The 19724-nt window shown below is 38.9% G+C and overlaps 2 protein-coding genes across 4 annotated transcripts in view; one reads left to right on the forward strand and one right to left on the reverse strand.

Annotated features, from left to right (window-relative positions):
• The window catches only part of RB1 (RB transcriptional corepressor 1), a 165277-nt gene that overhangs the window by 65224 nt on the left and 80329 nt on the right, over window positions 1–19724 (reverse strand). The gene's annotated exons all lie outside the window — the stretch shown is intronic.
• On the forward strand, window positions 947–2359 carry LPAR6 (lysophosphatidic acid receptor 6). Its single transcript, XM_074960806.1, has one exon. It carries the CDS (start codon window positions 973–975, stop codon window positions 1999–2001), a length of 1029 nt encoding a protein of 342 aa, XP_074816907.1. The 5' UTR covers window positions 947–972; the 3' UTR covers window positions 2002–2359.

Genomic DNA, 19724 nt, shown 5'->3' on the forward strand with positions numbered 1-19724 from the left:
AGGAGGTATTGTTTCATGGTGTCTGTGTATATAATGTCTTCTGCAATTTCCACAGCATGCATCCGATGAAGTGAGCTGTAGCTCACGAAAGCTCATGCTCAAATAAATTGGTTAGTCTCTAAGGTGCCACAAGTCCTCCTTTTCTTTTTGCGAATACAGACTAACACGGCTGTTACTCTGATATCTGATTAAAAAAAGGCAAACAAACTGAATTGAAACCATTCTTTCTTTAAGTCCAGCCTCTTCTTCCTGTGATGTCATATTACAAATTGACTGAGCTCTTTTTCCTCCCCTTCTCTCTTCAGAATAAGCAAGGCTTACTATACACTCAGCATCTGAGGAGGAGATCTAAATTCGGCAAGAACAAACACGCTTTGGAATTTTATTTCTGAATTTCTAAGCAGCCTGCTTTCCGCCCTGTGGGGTTAGCATGCAGGCAAGTTGAAAAGCTTGTTTTACGGGAAGGTGGCAGTGAAAGAGGTGGAAACTCCTACGTCTTACAGAGACCAGGAAATCTTTTCCTAAGTAACCTCAGTTACACACTCTCAGTTAAACAACTTTGGAAAATCTGCATTTAAAGTACTTCTCTACTTTTTGACTTGCAGTTGAACATAAAGCAGCAAGTTCTGTATCAACTTCATTAACACCTGGGAAAACAAGAGCGTGGAATTAAATGTAAGGATGACCTCATCTGTTGCTTGTAAGACTATGCTTATTATCGCCCAGGACTGGATGTGTGACTATTGAGGCATTTGGAAGAAAAGAATGATCTCCTGGTGAGATTCCCAAAGTAGTATCTTCCTACTGCAACGTTCATGTTTCACCTTGGAAGTTTTAAAGTAAAATGGAAAACTTATGAAATCACTCACAGACCAAATTCATCTGCAAGCTACCCAGACATTTTAAAGCAGTTACAGCAGAAAGGCTGCTAACGAAAGGAATTCAGCATTGTAAATTTAAATTGCCCTTATAATGGTAAGCTCTAATTGTTCCACTGAGGACTCCTTTAAGTATATTTTATATGGATGTACGTTTAGCATGGTGTTTGTCCTTGGTCTAATATCAAATTGCGTTGCTATATACATTTTTACATTCACATTAAAAATGCGAAATGAAACAACTACTTACATGCTTAATTTAGCAATATCTGATCTACTTTTTGTATTTACATTGCCCTTCAGGATTTATTACTTTGCAATAAGAAACTGGCCATTTGGAGATATACTTTGCAAGATTTCTGTCACAATGTTTTATACAAACATGTATGGAAGCATTTTCTTCTTGACTTGTATAAGCGTCGATCGCTTTTTAGCCATAGTGCACCCATTTTGGTCTAAGACTCTTAGAACCAAAAGAAATGCAAAAATTGTCTGTGTTGCAGTATGGATAACTGTACTAGCAGGAAGCATGCCAGCAAGCTTTTTTCAGTCTACCACCACCCGAAATAACACTGAATATGAACAAAACACATGTTTTGAAAACTTTCCGGATAAAACATGGAAAACCTATATATCAAGGATTGTTATCTTCATTGAAATTGTGGGATTTTTTATTCCACTGTTCTTAAATGTGACCTGTTCTACGATGGTTTTAAGGACTTTGAATAAACCAGTTACATTAAGTCGGAACAAGCTAAGCAAAAAAAAGGTACTCAAAATGATTTTTGTCCATTTGGTGATATTCTGTTTCTGTTTTGTGCCATATAATGTTACCCTAATACTTTATTCTCTAATGAGAACACAAATATGGATTAATTGTTCATTAGTAACTGCTGTCAGGACTATGTATCCTATCACTCTATGCATTGCAGTTTCAAATTGTTGTTTTGACCCTATAATATACTATTTTACATCAGATACTATTAAAAACTCAATAAAAAAGAACAGATCAGCTAGAACACGCGATTCCAGATCCGCTGAAACTCAAGTTGCTGAAAATTTTATTCAACACAGCCTCCAGACTTTAAAAGCTAAAATATTTGACAATGAATCTACAATATAAACTGAAAGAAAATACTGGGACTGAAATGCACCTTTCTTCAGCTGTTAAAATGTTTTCTTGTACACTGAATAAACTTTCTTCACCTTAGAAAACTGTTCATATGATTAAAAATAGGAAAAAGTTAAATGTCACTTGTAAACATACTTTATAGAAAAATGTAATTACTGCAAGAATTACAAATATTTTAATAGTTGTCAAAGTTTTATCTCTTCTGCCTTTTTGTCACAGATTCCATGACCTGTTATATAGACCCTGCTGTGTCTCCTTACAATTTTGAACCACACAAAAATAAACTGAGGTTTGGAAACCTAAGCTGATACTAACAAGGCCCAAAAGTGTTTTACAATTCAACATATTATGAAGTTAGAAGACTAGGTCTTCTCATTGTTTGTGTTAACAGGTTAAAACAATTTAAATTAAAAAATTAAATTGTGAATACATTTTAGGCTGCAACTATTTTGTTTAGGTGTTAATTTCTTAATGTCTGGATTCTTCAAAGCATTGATCAAGTTATTGCAACTTTGGTGTCAGTTCCACAGGTTCCACACCCACCATCTTTCCTGAGATTTGTTTACAAAAGTTAAGCTACTCCTTTATAAAAATAAATTTACAGATGGATTAAAAAGTATGTAAAGTTACTGAAACAAGACGTCAGTTATTTAAATATTGCTGACAAAATAAACTCAAAGCTGTTTCTAAGAAAGTATAGCAAATAAGACTAAAAGACTAAATTCTTTAAATAAGTGTTCTGTTTGGGTTGTAAAAAGAAAAGGAGTACTTGTGACACCTTAGAGACTAACCAATTTATTTGAGCATAAGCTTTCGTGAGCTACAGCTCATACTTTCCACAGTATGCATCCGATGAAGTGAGCTGTAGCTCCCGAAAGCTTATGCTCAAATAAATTGGTTAGTCTCTAAGGTGCCACACGTCCTCCTTTTCTTTTTGCGAATACAGACTAACACGGCTGTTACTCTGAAACCTGTTTGGGTTGTGTACTTTAACTTCAAAAGTGCTTCTTTGTTATTGAAAAAACATTGAGTATTCCTCACATGAACAAAGATATCCTGGGTGACACATTAAATATTCTTTTCCAAGAAGACAAGAAATGGCAGTTAGCTGTTTATTGTAAAGTACCCTCTCCTAGATGTTCTGTACATCACATAAGCACCATAATTTTGATGTCTACGTGTTTTAATGTGAGCTTCTTATGTGAGATAATAAAAATATTTATTTATTTGAGGTGCCTGAAAGCTGCTGCAATAAATCCAGGAATTTTTAAGAATTAAGAGCTTATATGAAACAAGATGCAACTTTGATTCATCTTTACAAATAAGTAAGCAATACCCAATAGAAGCATGTTTAAAAGTGGCATGTGTTTCATACATTCTTCAGCAGCCGGAGTACTGCGCATACCATGCTCAGAATTTGTTTACCTTTACTGTAAAATAATAAATATTTAAAAAGTTAAAGAAGTGTCAAGTGGTAGTTTCTCCCAAAGATGATTAAGTCTGGAATAAAAACTGAACTAAAGTATACTTGTGTTCTGGATTTCTCTGTTCAGTTGTAATATGCAGATATGTTACTAGCAATTCAAGCACTCTTACATCTGGGCAATCTGAAGAAAGGTGAATTCATGTTACAGAAAGCGTGTACTGCACTTGCAATTTGATGTTCAAGTATATTGTCCAATTGTGTCTATCACTCTATGCAAGTTTTATTCAGATTTCACTTTAGGTTAAAAATACATATTGGTTACTGTTATTGAAAATGTACATTTGTGCTACTTGAAGAGCTTATCTTACCAGAATTTGATTCTGAATGACTTTGGCAGCCTAACCATACAGCAATATTACTATCCCACAGTCATATACAAAGGAAAACCCAAGGTACCACAAACTGAAGTAAATACTACAAATGTGGTATAGAATTCAGTGGATAACGGTCTGGGTAATCCTCCATGATGACAGGAATGTTTGAATGTATTCTCACAAGAAAAGTTTGCCAAAAACATAAATGCTAAAGATGAGTTTACAAAATGAAATGGGGGATCCAGGGATAAATAAAAGAGAAATACTAATACTGTAACAAAATACAATCAGAACTAGTATGTTACCATTGACATTAACTCTAACTCCTAAAAAGCACAGTATAATATACAGTTTGATAGTAAATTCTTATTTACAGCAGAGCTTGACTGCAAAACAAAATTTTAAAACTTGTGCCTTACAGTACGGGCACAGCGTACATCTAGTGCTATAAAAAGATCTCAACTGGTAACCTTGAAATCTTTCTTTGGTTCATACCAGACTTTAGAAAAAGATAAAACTCAGAAAGTTATTGGAATATATCTGTTTGCAGTGTTGTAGCCATGATGGTCCCAGGATACGAGACCCATAAGGTGGGTTAAACAGTATCTTTTACTGGGCCAACTTATATTCACCAACAGAAGCTGGTCCAGTCAAAGATATTACCTCAACCACCTTGCTTTAGAAATTCATCTAACAGTTTTACATATGCTATTCAGATTAATAAAGTCACTGGCAAATCTGTACAGTTAAAACTAGTAATACATCTTGTTTCATTGCAGCGATTCAAAGAGCTTTTTAACCTAATGATATAATATTGGCACCTTTAAAATAGCATTTAAAGTATAATTTAACTGAAATTTATAATCAGTTATACTTATGAAGAACAATAATCTAAGTCACTTATTTCACTTTAGCTTGTAAACTCAGATTTGTTTTAGTTGTTCTAAGTTACTGTTACTGGCAACATTACTGTTTGCCTACTAGCAGATTCATGGATAATTTTCAAAGTTAGTTCCTCATGGTACAAGCACACATAAAAACGAACAAGGATAGAGGAGTAAAATTTAAAATTTACTTGTCAGTGCAGTAGCTTTGTTACATTTTTTAACTGAAAGGCCTTTAATTTTGTCTTTTTCTTGCTCCCCTCACAAGATGCTTAGAATGATGTTCTGAGAGTTTCATCATTGGTGTGTGCGTATGTGCACACACTCACCAGCCTGTCATCAGTCACCATCCTTCTACCAACAGAAAATGGTGGCCTAGGTTCTCAGCTAGGCAAAGCTACTCAACTAACCAGAAGGTTAATTGTGGCATGACACACCTACATCACAGAAGTTAAGCACAATGAACCGACCCCCAATTCCTCCCAGAATGTGGTAGGATGAAGTAGGGTAGCTTTTTCAAAGATTACATAAATACAGAATCACTGGCCCAGAGGCCAGAACAGGCTGAGGAGATAAAATTGTACATAAGGGTACTGCCCTTTAAAACAGTTTCCAAGGTATCATTTAAAAAACAAAGCCAAATGCTAAGGGTGTATCTACACTGCAATCAGAAGTGTGACTGCAACATGTGTGGACATACCCAAGCTAGCTTTGATCTAGCTAACTCAAACAACAATAGCAGTGAAGCAATGGCAGCACTAATTGCACAACCCTGCCCAGGACCCAAGGTCTGTACTCCAGGTACAACGAGCTGTACAACTCCAACCAGGACCCCGAGTATATATGGGAGCAGCTAGCAACTGAGGCTTCACTGCTATTGTTATCCAAGCTAGCTGGATCTAAGAGTACTGCAGTCACGTCTCTGATTGCAGTGTACACATACCCTAACTGTAGTTTCTCCCACATTGTACTCTCAGGGTTTTCACTGCAGCATGGTCTAAGCCAGTGTTTCTCAAATGCAGCCCCAGCAGATTTTTCTGAAGCCACAACAGTTCCTGGCCCAGGAGTCCAGGGTGGAAATGGCCAGAGAGGAACAGCAGCCCTTCCCTGCTGTGACCAGCTGTTGCTCCTGGATGCGCTGCCTTGGTGTTTGCTGGTGTCACCAGCAGGGGATTGGTGCCCTGCACTGCACAGCCTCCTGGGGGCTTGGGGCAGTGCCTCTGCAGACACGTGCAGCAGGTGTGCACAGCACAGGAAGAAACTTGGACTCCATAGGCAGCTGGTGAATTCCCAACCCACCTTCTTGGGGGTGGTGAGCCTTTGGGGCTTCAGCCGCAGGGCTCTGGCTCTCGGCTTCAGGCTCTGGCTCTGGGCTTCAACCCCAGGGCATTGGGGCTTCAGAAGGATCAGCCTTATAGGTGGGTGACCACCCGGGGCTCTGTGGTCAAGAGGCAAGGAGTGTGGTGGGCCTGGGGTGTGAGGCCATAGAAGGTAGCTCAGCGCAATGGGAGTGGGGAACGAAGCAGGGTCCAGCAGCAATATGGGGATGGGGAGCCCAGTGAGGAATGGGGCAGGCAGCAGGGCCTGGGGAGATGTTTCTATTGTGTGTTTACGTCCAGTAAAGAATAGAGACAACCGTACATTATTTTTATTATTGAGTCTGCAAAAAAACCCTACATAAATAAATTACGATTTGGACGTATATATATGCATATTTGTTTTTTCTAAAAGCTAATTTTAGAAAAAAATTGTCAGAATGGCCACCAGCAAGAATTGCTGGCCACACTCTGAGGCCACCAAAAAATTTGTTGCGAGAGCCCCAGGTCTAAGCACAGGACTAGGAGCTCTTGAGTTCCAGTCCTGACCCTGGCACCAAGTTCCCTCTGTGTCCCTGAGGCGAGATTCTTAGGCAAAAATTTTTAAACCAGCGTGCATAAAAGTTAGTTTACTAAAACCATGCTTAGGCACCTAAATAAAGTTACCTGACTTTTAGAAGTGCTGAGCACCTGCAGCTCCCATTTGTGAGTGCTCAGCAATCGTTAAAATTTAGACACCTAAGCAGAGATTTAGGCCATGTCTACCCTAGTAAGCTTACAGTCACTTTAACTTCATGTCAATGCCTTTACTTGATTGTCTTAAAAATCTGTGCATTGGACTAGAAACAAGAAAATATTCATTTTTGTTACACGTGCTTCACAATGGCAAGAAAATCTTTAGCTCTGGCCATAATTTAAACTTTAAGAAAATAAAATTAGACTCCACAGTCATTTCGCAAGGAAGAGACGTTAGCTTTCTAGGTATTGTAAGAATGAGAATAGTAATAAAGAAAGTATTGCATGTGTCTAGATATAGATAAAGTATATATTATTTAGATCTCAGATGAGGAGAAATCTACCGTCAGCAGAATTAACATCTCAAACACAGTTAGACTAAGTGCAGATTTATACGCATGTTGGCCAAAGTTTTCAAAAATAGGAGCCTCAAGTTAGGCTTTTAAGTCTATATTTAGGCACCGATGAGGGGGACTGCCAAATGTTGCTATTTTTGAAAATGTTCCCATTGCTTTTCAAGGGTCTGTAGGATCACTTTTATAGCGTAATGAATGCCAAACCTCACAGCAGCCAAAATGTAGCAGGGAAGAACAGAGGAAGTGGCGCATATGCAGCCTTAACTTGTTAAAGTGGTGTCATTATGGTCAGATTTGTGACTAAAAACCAATAGTTAGTTAAGACACCTGCTTCCTGGGCTAATTCAGAGTCAGATGCTCTCTTTAGTGACAAAAGTAAGTTTTAAATTACTTTACTCCTAGGAGCACAGCCAAAAAGCTAAGAGACAGTACTAAACACTATTCTGGCTCATACATCAATCAAACATACACTGAATGAAGAATCTTTTCTAGTGATTATTTGTGATCCAGAGATAAATCAACTTGAGTTTCAGATTCCAAGCTGAATTTGCAGGACAGGGAGTTAGAAAAACATTTTTATTTGTAAACAAACAAGCTTACCAGCAGGAGAGTGGGGTGGGAGGAGGTATTGTTTCATGGTGTCTGTGTATATAATGTCTTCTGCAATTTCCACAGTATGCATCCGATGAAGTGAGCTGTAGCTCACGAAAGCTCATGCTCAAATAAATTGGTTAGTCTCTAAGGTGCCACAAGTCCTCCTTTTCTTTTTAATTAAAAGGCAATAGATAGAGAAGCTCACAAGAGCATTTTAAGAGTTATTTTTCAATGTTTAAAAGGCACTTTAGAAGTTAAAGCAAGGCTTATACCCGGGCCTATTTTACCCCACCCTTTCCCATTCAGGTAAGATTATATAGTGGTTTTGCAATGTAAGCAAATCCTTCAGAAGTAAAGAAATATTTTTCACTTGTGACCTAAACCTGCATATTGGCTAGTTTGGGCTTTTCAAAAGCACCTAAGTGATTTGGGACTAAAACCCCAGCAAAAGTCAATAAAACATTTATGCCTATGTTGCCTTTGAAAATCCCACCACCATATTGTATTAACCCACTCTATCATCTTGACCTGAAAATTATTTTCTATCGTCATTTTACAGCTGAAAGTTAATTTGTTCATTGAATTCCCAACAGTCAATATATCTTAAGGTCTATACACCTCACTAGATCTGCAAATTTGGAGAAGTTCTAATTTTGTTAGGTCTAATCATTTGTACCCTAGGGTACTAGCATTTGAGTGTTGGGATGGAAATCTAAGGGGGACACTCTCCCCACATTTAAAAAGCCAAGACCAATAGAAATGTTTCTATAGTTGATTTAGAATGAAATGGAAACTGTTGTTTAGAAGTTATTAACACATCTGTGCTGAGTTTGCTACCCACAAAAATTACAGCATTGAGAATCTGAAGTAAAAATGAGAAATTTGAGAGCAAATTAATTTTGCTTGAAAATCAATTAAACTTCTTTTAAATTTCGCTTTAGCAGTCTAAGGTTTGGTTAGAAGCAAAGATCAATACAATGATTTGGTTTGAGTTTGATTTTTATTTTGACAATATTCATTTGATATTTCAAATTGTATGTACGGGGGATTTTAAATGCTTCTCAGCTGAAGACAAGATAATGTATATGTGAGTGGTATGAAGGCTGCCTGCCAATTAACTTCAACCACACCTTCCCTTACCTTTCTCCGTAGGATCAGTAAACTTTTGTAATATGTTCAGTGTAGTACATCAAACATGGATGAAACTTTGAGAACAGAGCTCTGTCCGCAAAGGGATATTTTTGGGAGAGACTGGACAGCCTCCTTTCCATTTCAGACATACGACCTTAGTAACAAATAACACAGAATGAGGAAGTTCAGAATTCTAATCCATGCTTTGACACTGAAACCCTCTGTGGCTTCAAACTAGTCATTTCACCTTTTTTTTTTTTTTTTTTTTTGCAGTTCCCCTTCTATAATGGGGATTTATAGATAGAACAGGTCAAAAAATTTCCATCGGAACTGTGACAGAAAATTGAGTTTTTGCCCAAATAAAATATTCTGCAGAAAATATCTGCTTTACTCAAAGATTTGATTTTTGTTGTTGGAAAACTGAAAAGCCAAAACCTGAATGGTTTTTAATTTTACATAGGGGAAAAACAAAAAAAACATTTTCTGGCCAGCTCTGATATGCATCTACACACCTCACACAGCCATGAGGTGGATTAGATATGTTAAGTACTCTGAACATGAAAATCTCTGTCATGGCGTGACCACCACATACAGGACTGGAAGGGGTTAAGATGGCCAGGTGAACCAATTAACTCCATAGGCTACACCTGGAGAAAAAGCAAGGGAGCAGGGAATTGACTGGAAGCAGGCTCAGGTGGAGGGGCCTGCAGAAAGCCCAGGAGCTGAGCGGAAAAGGGGACTGCTGGGAAAGTCTACAGACACTTCCTGGGAGAAGGGGAGGTGCACTTGGGCTGGCCAATCCAGAGAGGGAGGAGGCCAAGTATGTAGGACAGGGCTCAGGGAAAAGCAGTAAGGTCTAGAAGGGAACAGACCTTGACTGCTGGCTAGAGGGTCCATGAGCCAGACCCTGGAGTAGAGGGCAGGCCCGGGTTCCCCTGCCAGCCACTGAGGGAGTGGTACTATGAGGCAGTGAATCGGAAGACTGCCTGGGACTGCTGAAGGAAGATTTTGTTACCCCAGAAGAGGAACAGTGTGACCTGGCTGGAAGGCTCAGTCATGAAAAGGCTGCAGCAGCTCCTGGAGCAAGAGAGGGGCTTCAGATCCAGAGAGAGGCAGAGAGATGGTATGCAACTGAGGGAAGGGGCTATGCCCCAGAACAGCGAGGAAAAGGCACCATACCTAACGGTGAGTGGACCACCCCATCCCCATCACACTCTGCCACAACTAACAGAGAAGAGAGACTTCTAGAGTATACTTCCCAAAGTTTTACATGAAGAACGAGTTCTTTAAAGGCACCCTTTTCCACAAACTCTTAATTTTAATTTCTCTTTTTACAATGAACTGCTAAGTCTGAATAAAAAAATTCCTTCCTGGTAAATTAGAGTCACAGCAGTCTCTGATAATTACCTCCACTCTCTTGCGAATACAATGCTAACTCCATTTCACATGCAGCAGTTGCTATCCTCCAGTGGAAAAAATGCAACATTGAGCCTACTGGATCCATACCTTACAGTATTTTGTTTGTTTTTGGCAGGGACTCTTTTCCTAACGTAAAAGTATCTATTACTCTAGATCAGTGGTTCTCAACCTATTTACCATTGTGGGCTGCATCCAATACTACCTGTCTGGCCCCAAGGATGTCACATGGGCTGCAGCTGTGTGCTGATTGGGCTGCAGGTTGAGATCCACGGCTCTAAATTTACACCAAAAAGAGTGAGCAATTCCAGGCCCATGAGCGTGTCGAGAGTTACTGAAATATGAAGAGCCACAGCTCCTGTGATCCTGTAGTAAACAATGAATTTTGTTTGCCTTAAATTGTAAGTACCTTCAGCTATAACAAGTACTGCAGTTGTGATGCTTTATTTTTCTAAAAACAAAGAAAACAGTGACTGCAGTGCAGATATCTGCTAGCTGTAACAGCAGTATGTTGTAGACCTTGTTATTCCAGTGTAGCGGGGCTTCGCAATAAAAGGAGAGTAAGGGTGGCAAAGACCAAGTGTGGAAGCCTCTCCACTCCAACATCTGAGGATGAGGAACAGCTTTGATTATATGGCTCAAAGCTGTTCAGAATGTCTGTTTATTGTGGTCAGAAGGATTTTTTGTTTTTTTAAACTACTTTTCATTTTGTAACATTTAGAAATGCAAGATTTAGTTTAATAATATAACCATTACCAGTGTGGGATGATGATAAGTGGACTTTCACAAATAAAATTTTACACTCTGACTCTCCTCCACTGAAAGGGGGGGAACGACGGATCTACCATCTTACACAGGGATTTTTGTTTAGAAATATTTATTTAAGGAGGACACTTTACTTACATGCAAATCTAATGCAAATTGTTGACATTTTCGTTTCTTAAAGTTATAAAAACAAAAGAGAATTTAAGAATTCTGTTAGCTGAAATAGTTAAAGTAGCAAACAATGGAGGTGGCTGGACACAAAGGGGGGAAATATGCTGCATCTTTTATTATGATGCATCTTTTAAAATTATGATGCAGCAAATTCTCCTCAGTGGAATGTGTCCTACTCCAGAATTATTTTCCAGACTGGGTAACCCAACTATACACTGCCCCATATTCAGGGAGGAATCTAAAGGCTCAATTTAGCCCATAATACTTTACATTTAATGTATATTATGGGTATCAATAAATCCTGGTTCTAAATTTAATATCCTCCTAAAGCAGCTGATTAAATGTTCGTTCAGCACAACAGGATTTTTGTTTTCCTCTCAAATATAATTTAAGTGTTCCTTTAAAGCTTCCCTGGTATTGTACAAAGGAATTATATTGTGATGGAACTACACAATTTTCAGAGTATTGTGAGCAACCACAGTACTGAATTTTGTTGGTATCAGCCCACAGACATGCCTACTGTAAGCTTTAAAAAAAACAGATCAAAGTTTCATATGCTGTTAACACTGCTGATATTTACATGGGTGGGGTAGGAATTGTAGTCTCTCTTCCTTCGGATCAGACATGTGAGGGAAGCTACAGGAAATACCAAGTGGTGTTCAAGCTATTCAGAGTGGGGGATGGAGGAAGGGAGAAAAAAATGAATAGCTGAAATAAACGCTGGAAATTTGTGGTTATGATTACTTTCCATGTGTAATAAATGATTAGAAACAATGTATATAGAGAGCCTACCATAATGGGGTCCTGATCCCTAACTGGGGGCCTCTGGGCACTACCACAATATTTTAAAATAATAAAACATTTGGTATTTTTAACTATATATTTATAAGCTTAATTGGCACAAAAAGGATAAGTAATTCATATAATCAAGAACGAAAAAATATAAGCAATTTCAAAACAATTATCCAAAGGTTACCACAACATACATTGAAACAATCATGCCTATACATGAAATACCATTAGTTATTCACTTAATAGAGTAAACACAGCAATGCCACTGTGTGGTCTACAAATTTTGCAACACATGCACTTTATGATTATGGCATTACATATCTGTGTACCTAGGGAAAGAAAGAAAATACTCATCAAGAAGGAAACCCAAATTCAAGCAACAAGCAGTAATATTTCAGTTGGACAATCTGGTACTGCATTCCCACTGAATAGAGCTTGTCAGAAATTTTCTGACAATGGTTTTCCATTAGGAACTGCGAATTTACTGAAAGCTAAATATTTTGTGGAAACATGCCAATTTTGACTAACCTTCCAGTTGAACACAGGCCACATTTGAAACTTGCCTGCGAGCTCACCTGCTCAACTCCTCAGCAGCCCACCAAAAGGACTGATGTGGAGTTGGGAGCCCAGGGCCTCAGACTTCTGGGGCAACTCCTGCAGCCTGGGGAGCCAGCTGGCCTGTCAGTTAAGCAGTTCAGTAAGCTGGCTGGCCCAGGAATCTGGAAGATGTGGGGTCACCAAGCTGTCCCGAAGCTAAGGACCCTGGAAACTCTGGCAGCTGCTGACTGAAACTGATATTATTCTTGTCAGAGACATGGTGCGTGAGGTAATATCTTTTATTGGATCAGTTTCTGTTAATGTAAGAGCCAAGCTTTTGAGCTACACAGAGCTGGTCTACTTCAGACCTGGTCTCTCGAATACCCTGCGACCAACATGGCAACAACAATGCAAATAGTTCTTGTCAGTTTCACTGCTGTTATTCCACTCAGGAGCTGTTAGGGAATCTGGGGAACACACTGTTTTAGAGAACGTTTCGGTGTTTTCAAAATGAAAATTTTACAAAAGTTCCATTTGCAGGAAATTCTGAAAATATCTGTTTCCATTCTGAATCAGAACAGACCAAATTTCAAAATGGTAAAATTTCTTCTGGAAATTCTGACCAGCTATCACCTTGAGTGCTAGAAAAGAATGAATATGGCTGAATAAAGAGCATACTAAAAAAAAAGTTAATTTGGACTCCTGCCTTGCTGACTAGTGGGAATTTCTTTTTGACTTCCACAGGAAAGTAAAGCACAAAATGGCTCAAATCACAATGCACCAATAAATAGTGAGTGTCATATAACCTCTGACAGTTATTTGGGGCTGTGGTTCAGATCTATCAGGTAAAACTTAATAAACCCTGCATAACTCCACTGGATTTAACAGTTACATTACATAACCTGTGTAATTGAGCATAATTTCACCCAGAGGAGCTGCACTGATATCACACAATAGAATGTGGTCCAGGTGTTATTTGACTTTCATATTTAAAGAGATACCCTAAGTTTGATGTGATTATGTCTACACTGGCAAGTTTCTGTGCCACAAGTTATACCACTTCTATTAAAACGCTGGAATTAAACCGTTGTTGCGTGTCCACACTGTGCTCCTTGGGATGCTGGAGTGCATCCACATTAGCAGCTCTTGCAACGGCAAAGACAGCAGTGCATTGTGGTAGCTATCCCACTATGCAACTGGCCACGGGGTGCTTTGGGAAAGGTTTGCAATGCCTCATGGGGACAGCAAAGTGTCACATGATGCAGGTTTCCCAATCCCATTGTTCCATGGGCAGCCTACTACATTGGTAGCTGCTTTTCAACTGCTGAGTGAGTGAGAGAGAGAGAGGGTGTGTGTGTGTACTGGGGGGGAGAGCGTATGTTTTGGGGGACAGAGAGTGTGTCAGCATGCTGGCTGTCTTGTAAGTTCACGCAGCGGCAGGAAGCAACCAGTTCTGAGGCGGGGGAAACCCCAACATCAGCCCCCACCTCTCTCCCTGGGCTCTCTGCACAGCAATCACACTCACACTCTCTCTTTGTGTGTTCAACAGCATGAGCATTCCACATTAATGGTTTGCTTTGTGTCCCAGAGCAGATCAGCACAGCACACAATGGCAGTTAGTAAAGGTGCTTTGAAAGGGGAGGGTCGCATGTCTCCAGGTGAGCCGAGTTCAAAACAATGAGCAGAGCAGTCGCTTGAGGCATTATGGGACAGCTCCGGAGGCCAATTACAGGGCAGAAAGCAATCAAGTGTTCACACTGGCAATAGAGCACTGGAGCCTCTGTGCAAATAGCCTGTGCTGCAACTGAGGAGTTTCTGTGCACAAAGTGGCTTGGCAGTGTGTACACACCTGCAGTTGGAGAGGAAAAAGCTGCTTTACTGTGCAGAAACTTGCCAGTGTAGACAAGTCCTTCGTCAAAATTCAGGCTTTGAAAAACCAAACTTTTACAAGACTTAAGAGCAACAAATTTGTTTCCAAGAAATTTAAAAAATAATTCCAGTAGCAACTTTAAAAACATTCCCCGAAAGCATCTGCAGACCAGATATTTCAAAATTTGTGGTAGTCTATAAAAAGCTGAAACTGACCAGAAAACAGACCAGAAATTAACGTTAAGCTTTTTCATGTCTATTTTACAAGCTGCGAGAAACATAAAATAGTAAATGCACAGACCGCAATAAAAAGTAAATTCTTAAAATTCTCAGTTTTAATGTTTGTACTGCAGATTATTTTATAAAAAAATCTCTTTCTTTAAGAGGAAGAGTTAGGTTAAAAATCAGAAGCGAGTTCAGTCAGAAATGTTTCCAAGAAGTAACAAAGGAAATCGGACAGCACTTCTTGTTACCGATGAATTTTATCATGCTAACAAACGCCTTAATTTGTCTTTCCATGACTAGCTGAAATTCTTTTATTCAGAGGCAAATGATGAATTCTGAATTTGTGCATACAAAAAGCGGTACAATTAGGTGAAAAACTGAACAATCATCATACATTATGAAGTGCTGCACTGCACAGTTGCTGATGGCTATTCAGTACTCATTTCTGGTTGTGTTTGTACTTGAATCAAAATTATATCATGATGGCTGCACCCTTTAATAGGGTTGGGCTGAGATGATTCATTATTACTGCAATATATGAATGTTATGTTAACATAAGCATGACCAATTCCACCTCTGGCTTAATGGATGTCAGACTTCCTGGGGAAAAAATCGGGTTTCATTTGAACTTGATGGCCTGTTTCCATAGCCTGGATTTTGAAAATTAGCAATATGTTTAACAACTAAGTACCAAAGATTGATTTCTGGAAATATGATGATTTTAACTAAGTTTGACACATAGTTATACTATTTTTAATTGTTAAAAACATTCCTTTCAATGAATTATCTGATAGAAGTGGATGCAATCACTACATTTAAGATTATATACAAGTATTTCCATTCGAACTATGTTTTCAGTTGCTAATAACCTTTCAAAACTTTCAGCTATTGGGTTATTTTAAGAAAAATAATATTTAGAACGTTTCAGTTGTATAGTTAGCACACAGGAAAGTCTGAAAGCAATAATGTTAAGGTTGCAAAAACAACCTTAACTCTGCTCCTTCTTCCATTACCATGGTCCTTAAAATTACATACTATTTCACATAATTTTTTTCCTTCAACCTTACTATAATCCGAAAATACTGATATACGCATGTGTGCTTAAATTGGTTTCATTCACATACTGGTCGAGTATATGCTCAGTGAAGAAATTCTTTTCTCTCGGGGGTATTTTAATAATGTATTCAGCAGTAATTTACTATTCAATTACATTTTACTCACAGTACAGCCTTCTTTTAAAAGGATGAGGCAGTTAACTACAAACCTAGTTTAAATGTATATTTAGCTGTCTTAAATGCGCCAGCAAATATTCACTATTACATTAATATGTAGTAGGCTCTGTAAAAAGAGCACTGCACTTCAATTAAATGGTTTTAATGGAATATCGGGTGTATACACAGACTGCAATCACTATATGTTTATCAGAAGTTATAGAAAGAAGTGTGTGATTTGAAGGAGGGGAAAGAGAAGACATAGCACAAGAGCTCATGGAGGGGGTTCTAGGCATAGCTGCATGGAAGAAGTTAGAGACCTGGTAAGGGTACTCATCCCCATAAGAACAATATTCTAGTAAACCAACCCTATCCTGTGCAAATTTTACTTGACTCATAACTAGGGCTCCGTGTCTGCCACAGAAGTCATGGATTCCGTGACTTTCCGCAACGTCCGTGACATCTGCAACAGCCAGTGTGGCTGACCCCAGGGCCACCCAAGCAACTGGTCTCGACAGCCACACTGGCCGCTGCAGGAGCAGCTCTGCAGCCAGCCGCCAAAGCGGCCGCACCAGCCGCTGCTCAGGCAGCCCTACACGGGTGGGCTGGGGATTGCCCAAGCAGTGGCCAGTGTGGTTTGCTCCCCGGATTGGCTAGAAGGAAATGCATTTTCAGTTATTAGGACGTGAGGAGGAAAGAAATCCATGTAATTTTTATGCCAGATCAAATATGGATTTTATCAAACTTTGAAGTGTTTAACAGTGCAGTGAGAATGCCTCTCTGAGTGCCATACTGCTACAGCTGTGGTAAGCAGAAACACTCAAGCTAGATCCCCCTCATTATCAGAAAGGGGGCAGCAGGCAGAATGCTCTTTGCCAGGGCTCTGAGACTCTGGAACTTAGCTCAAATTTGGTGATTTTCCAGGCACAATGCAAAAGATGTGTTTGAAAGGGTCTCTGAAGAATGCTAAGAGTGTGTTTCCTATGTGAAGAAGGGAACAGGGCCCAGCTGGCCAGCCAGGTACCTATGGAACTGATTTTAATGCTGTTGAGATTTAATTTAATTATATGTTAGGGCTCCTAGAGTCTTGGATAGGTGTATTTCTTAGTTCAAATCTAAATACAAAATAAAAAATTCTTCATGCCATTCATTCTGAACATATTTATCAAATTGAAATCAATCTATACGTAAATCAAAAATATGTCAGTGAAGTGTAGAATGAACATACTTTAGAAAAGGAGTATCGTGGGGTATATCAGTGACCTCTGTCTTAATAAGGAATTAAGAAGCCATATTAACGGTTTCCAAAATTATCTCCAAACAGTCTGCATCCAGCAGGATCATGGTCTCAACATAGGAGGGGTTTCAAGTAAGTACAACAAGGGGATCACTTGGTGCTCTGGTAAGAATATAAATAACAGAGGAGGGAAAATATTCTCATCATGAATGAACCAATGTAGAGCAGGACACCTTTTCAAAACTGTTAGTGCTGAAAGCGTCCCTGAAAGCTTCTCATTCCTCTCTTCTGGCAGGCTACCCTCTGATGTTCACACAGGAGATGACCTACAAAAGTGTGATCTCCTTCCTAATTACAGATTGCTAAAACAGACAACTGTGAAAGTGATAAACACTTTTACTAAGACCAGTCATGAGACTGGTGTATAACAGGATATCATCTCCCAATAAGACGGGAACAAGTCTCTAATTTAAACTTTTTTACACTGCTTGAAAAACATGAGAAAGATCAGACAGTAAAATTCTGCAAGATGCCTTTAATTGTGCATCTCTGGAAGTTAGTTTCATCATCTGAAGTTTGTTTAGTTATTCTGTACCCAGTTTGTCACCAAAAATTAAATTTTACCAGACTCCTGTCTGAAATTGCACATTATGAATCAATTTTCAAAAGTAGGCAATGGAAGGAATAAAAAGCCAGAACCAAAAAAAGCCAGCATAAAGTAGGACAATTTACTATAAATAGCGAAAGAAAGCCAGCTACTGACTAGGTTTGGCTATTCAGTGAACTAGGAACTAAGCAGAGTTACACTCCAAATTATGGAATATAAAAGATGAAGTAAGTATTTGTAAAACTTTTTCTATTATTTTTAAAACCATCTACTGTTACCTAATCTGTAATAGTTTACTTTCACTCAAGTTTCTTTCGTAGTATCAGGGAACATTGTACCTCTACTAAAGAAATTTCTGCTTTCAGCACACACAAAGAAATATTTCAGACTCCTGAGGTTCCATTTTCTTTGGATTAAAAAAAAAATTAACCACTACAAAGCTGTTTAAGAGAAGACTGCTTTCTTGGTAGCCATTACACTGACTTCTGGAAAAGCTTGTTCACATTTGTGCTCAATTATCCTTACACACCAGTTTTACACTAGTGAAACTCCACTGACTTCAGTGGAGGGAAAGGACTAGTATAACCGTAATAAAACCATATGGTTACTGAGGTTAGCTAATGCACAGCTTAAAGGGTTATTAATGAAATACGCATTCGTTTCTTTAAGTTTACCTATGTAAACCAACATTAGTACGCCCCACTGACCCTCTCTCTAGTTCATGAAATCTATTTCCCATCATGTAACGCCCCTGTGAAACTTCCATTAACATTTATGGTAGTTTCACATGCATAATGATTTAATAATGATGCTTGGCTCAAATAAAGATATTAAATTTTCCGTCACATCAAGTTTTGAATAATCAGTACAATCTAACACTTCACACATTATTTAAGCGTGTCTCTAACATGAGAGTAAGGAAATTGATCTGTTTCCTGTGTGGCTGATTTGAACTGAAAAGGCAATTCAAGTGCTTTAAAATTAAGAATAAACTAGCATTTAACATAGTGTGCTCTTTATGACAAACCACAAGTCACATGGCTTGTACTGCTTTTGCAAAGTATTTAAAAATAAAAAAAATGTTTACAGGTCTGAACTATATCTTTCAAGTTATCCACCCTTCTGAAGAGAGCTTCTAGTGACATGCATAATTTCTCTCTCTCACACAGCAAAAACAACTAGAAGTCCTTGTGGCATCTTAGAGACTAACAAATGTATCTGGGCATAAGCTTTCGGGGGCTAAAACCCACTTCATCAGATGCATGGAGTGAAAAATACAGTAAGCAGTATATATATTACAGCCACAAGGAACCCTTGTTGTTTTTGCTGACACAGACTAACATGGCTACCACTCTGCAACCTGTATACATACATAGGACTCTTGTGTGGAGGCGATACCCAGATAATGAACTGCACAGTAGCATGATATTTACCACTCACCTTTGACCTCACTACCTCTTGCTCACAAATCAGTTTCCCCAATACTACTGAAATATTTAAACACCTGAACAACTCTGAACCCACTTTTTCTTATTTTAAATCCATATGCCACAGAAATGTTTCCTTTTTCTCACAAATTACACTTGCTCAAAGCCAAGAACAGGCAAGATTTAGATCTGAGCTTGTGACAAGTTTTCAGTATCTAAAAATTCCATAGCTTTAAATACTGTTGCCCTACAGAATCAGAAATAGGAGCTTTATAGTACTAGAAAGAGGAGACTCCCAAGTTCCCAATGGAACCCACCACTCACTTCCTAGCCCTTGAAAAGCCAAACATATCAGACTTGAAATTTGGGACACATTAGGTCATTTTTAGAGGTGTTTAACATTAGCTGCTTTGAGTCCAACTGTGCAGGCCTCCAAAAGAGGAAAAAACTAAAGTCTAATCCTTCAATCAGTAGCACGTGGGAGGATTGCTGTGCTCTGAGAATAGGGTGACCAGGTTTCCAGTTTTTGACCGGAACACCCGATCGAAAAGGGACTCTGGTGGCTCTGGTCAGCACCGCCAACAGGGCCGTTAAAAGTCCGGTCGGCAGTGCTGCGGCGCGAAGGCAGACTAGCCTCTACC

The sequence above is a fragment of the Natator depressus genome, chromosome 1, assembly GCF_965152275.1.
Source record: "Natator depressus isolate rNatDep1 chromosome 1, rNatDep2.hap1, whole genome shotgun sequence".
Classification (NCBI taxonomy): domain Eukaryota; kingdom Metazoa; phylum Chordata; order Testudines; family Cheloniidae; genus Natator; species Natator depressus.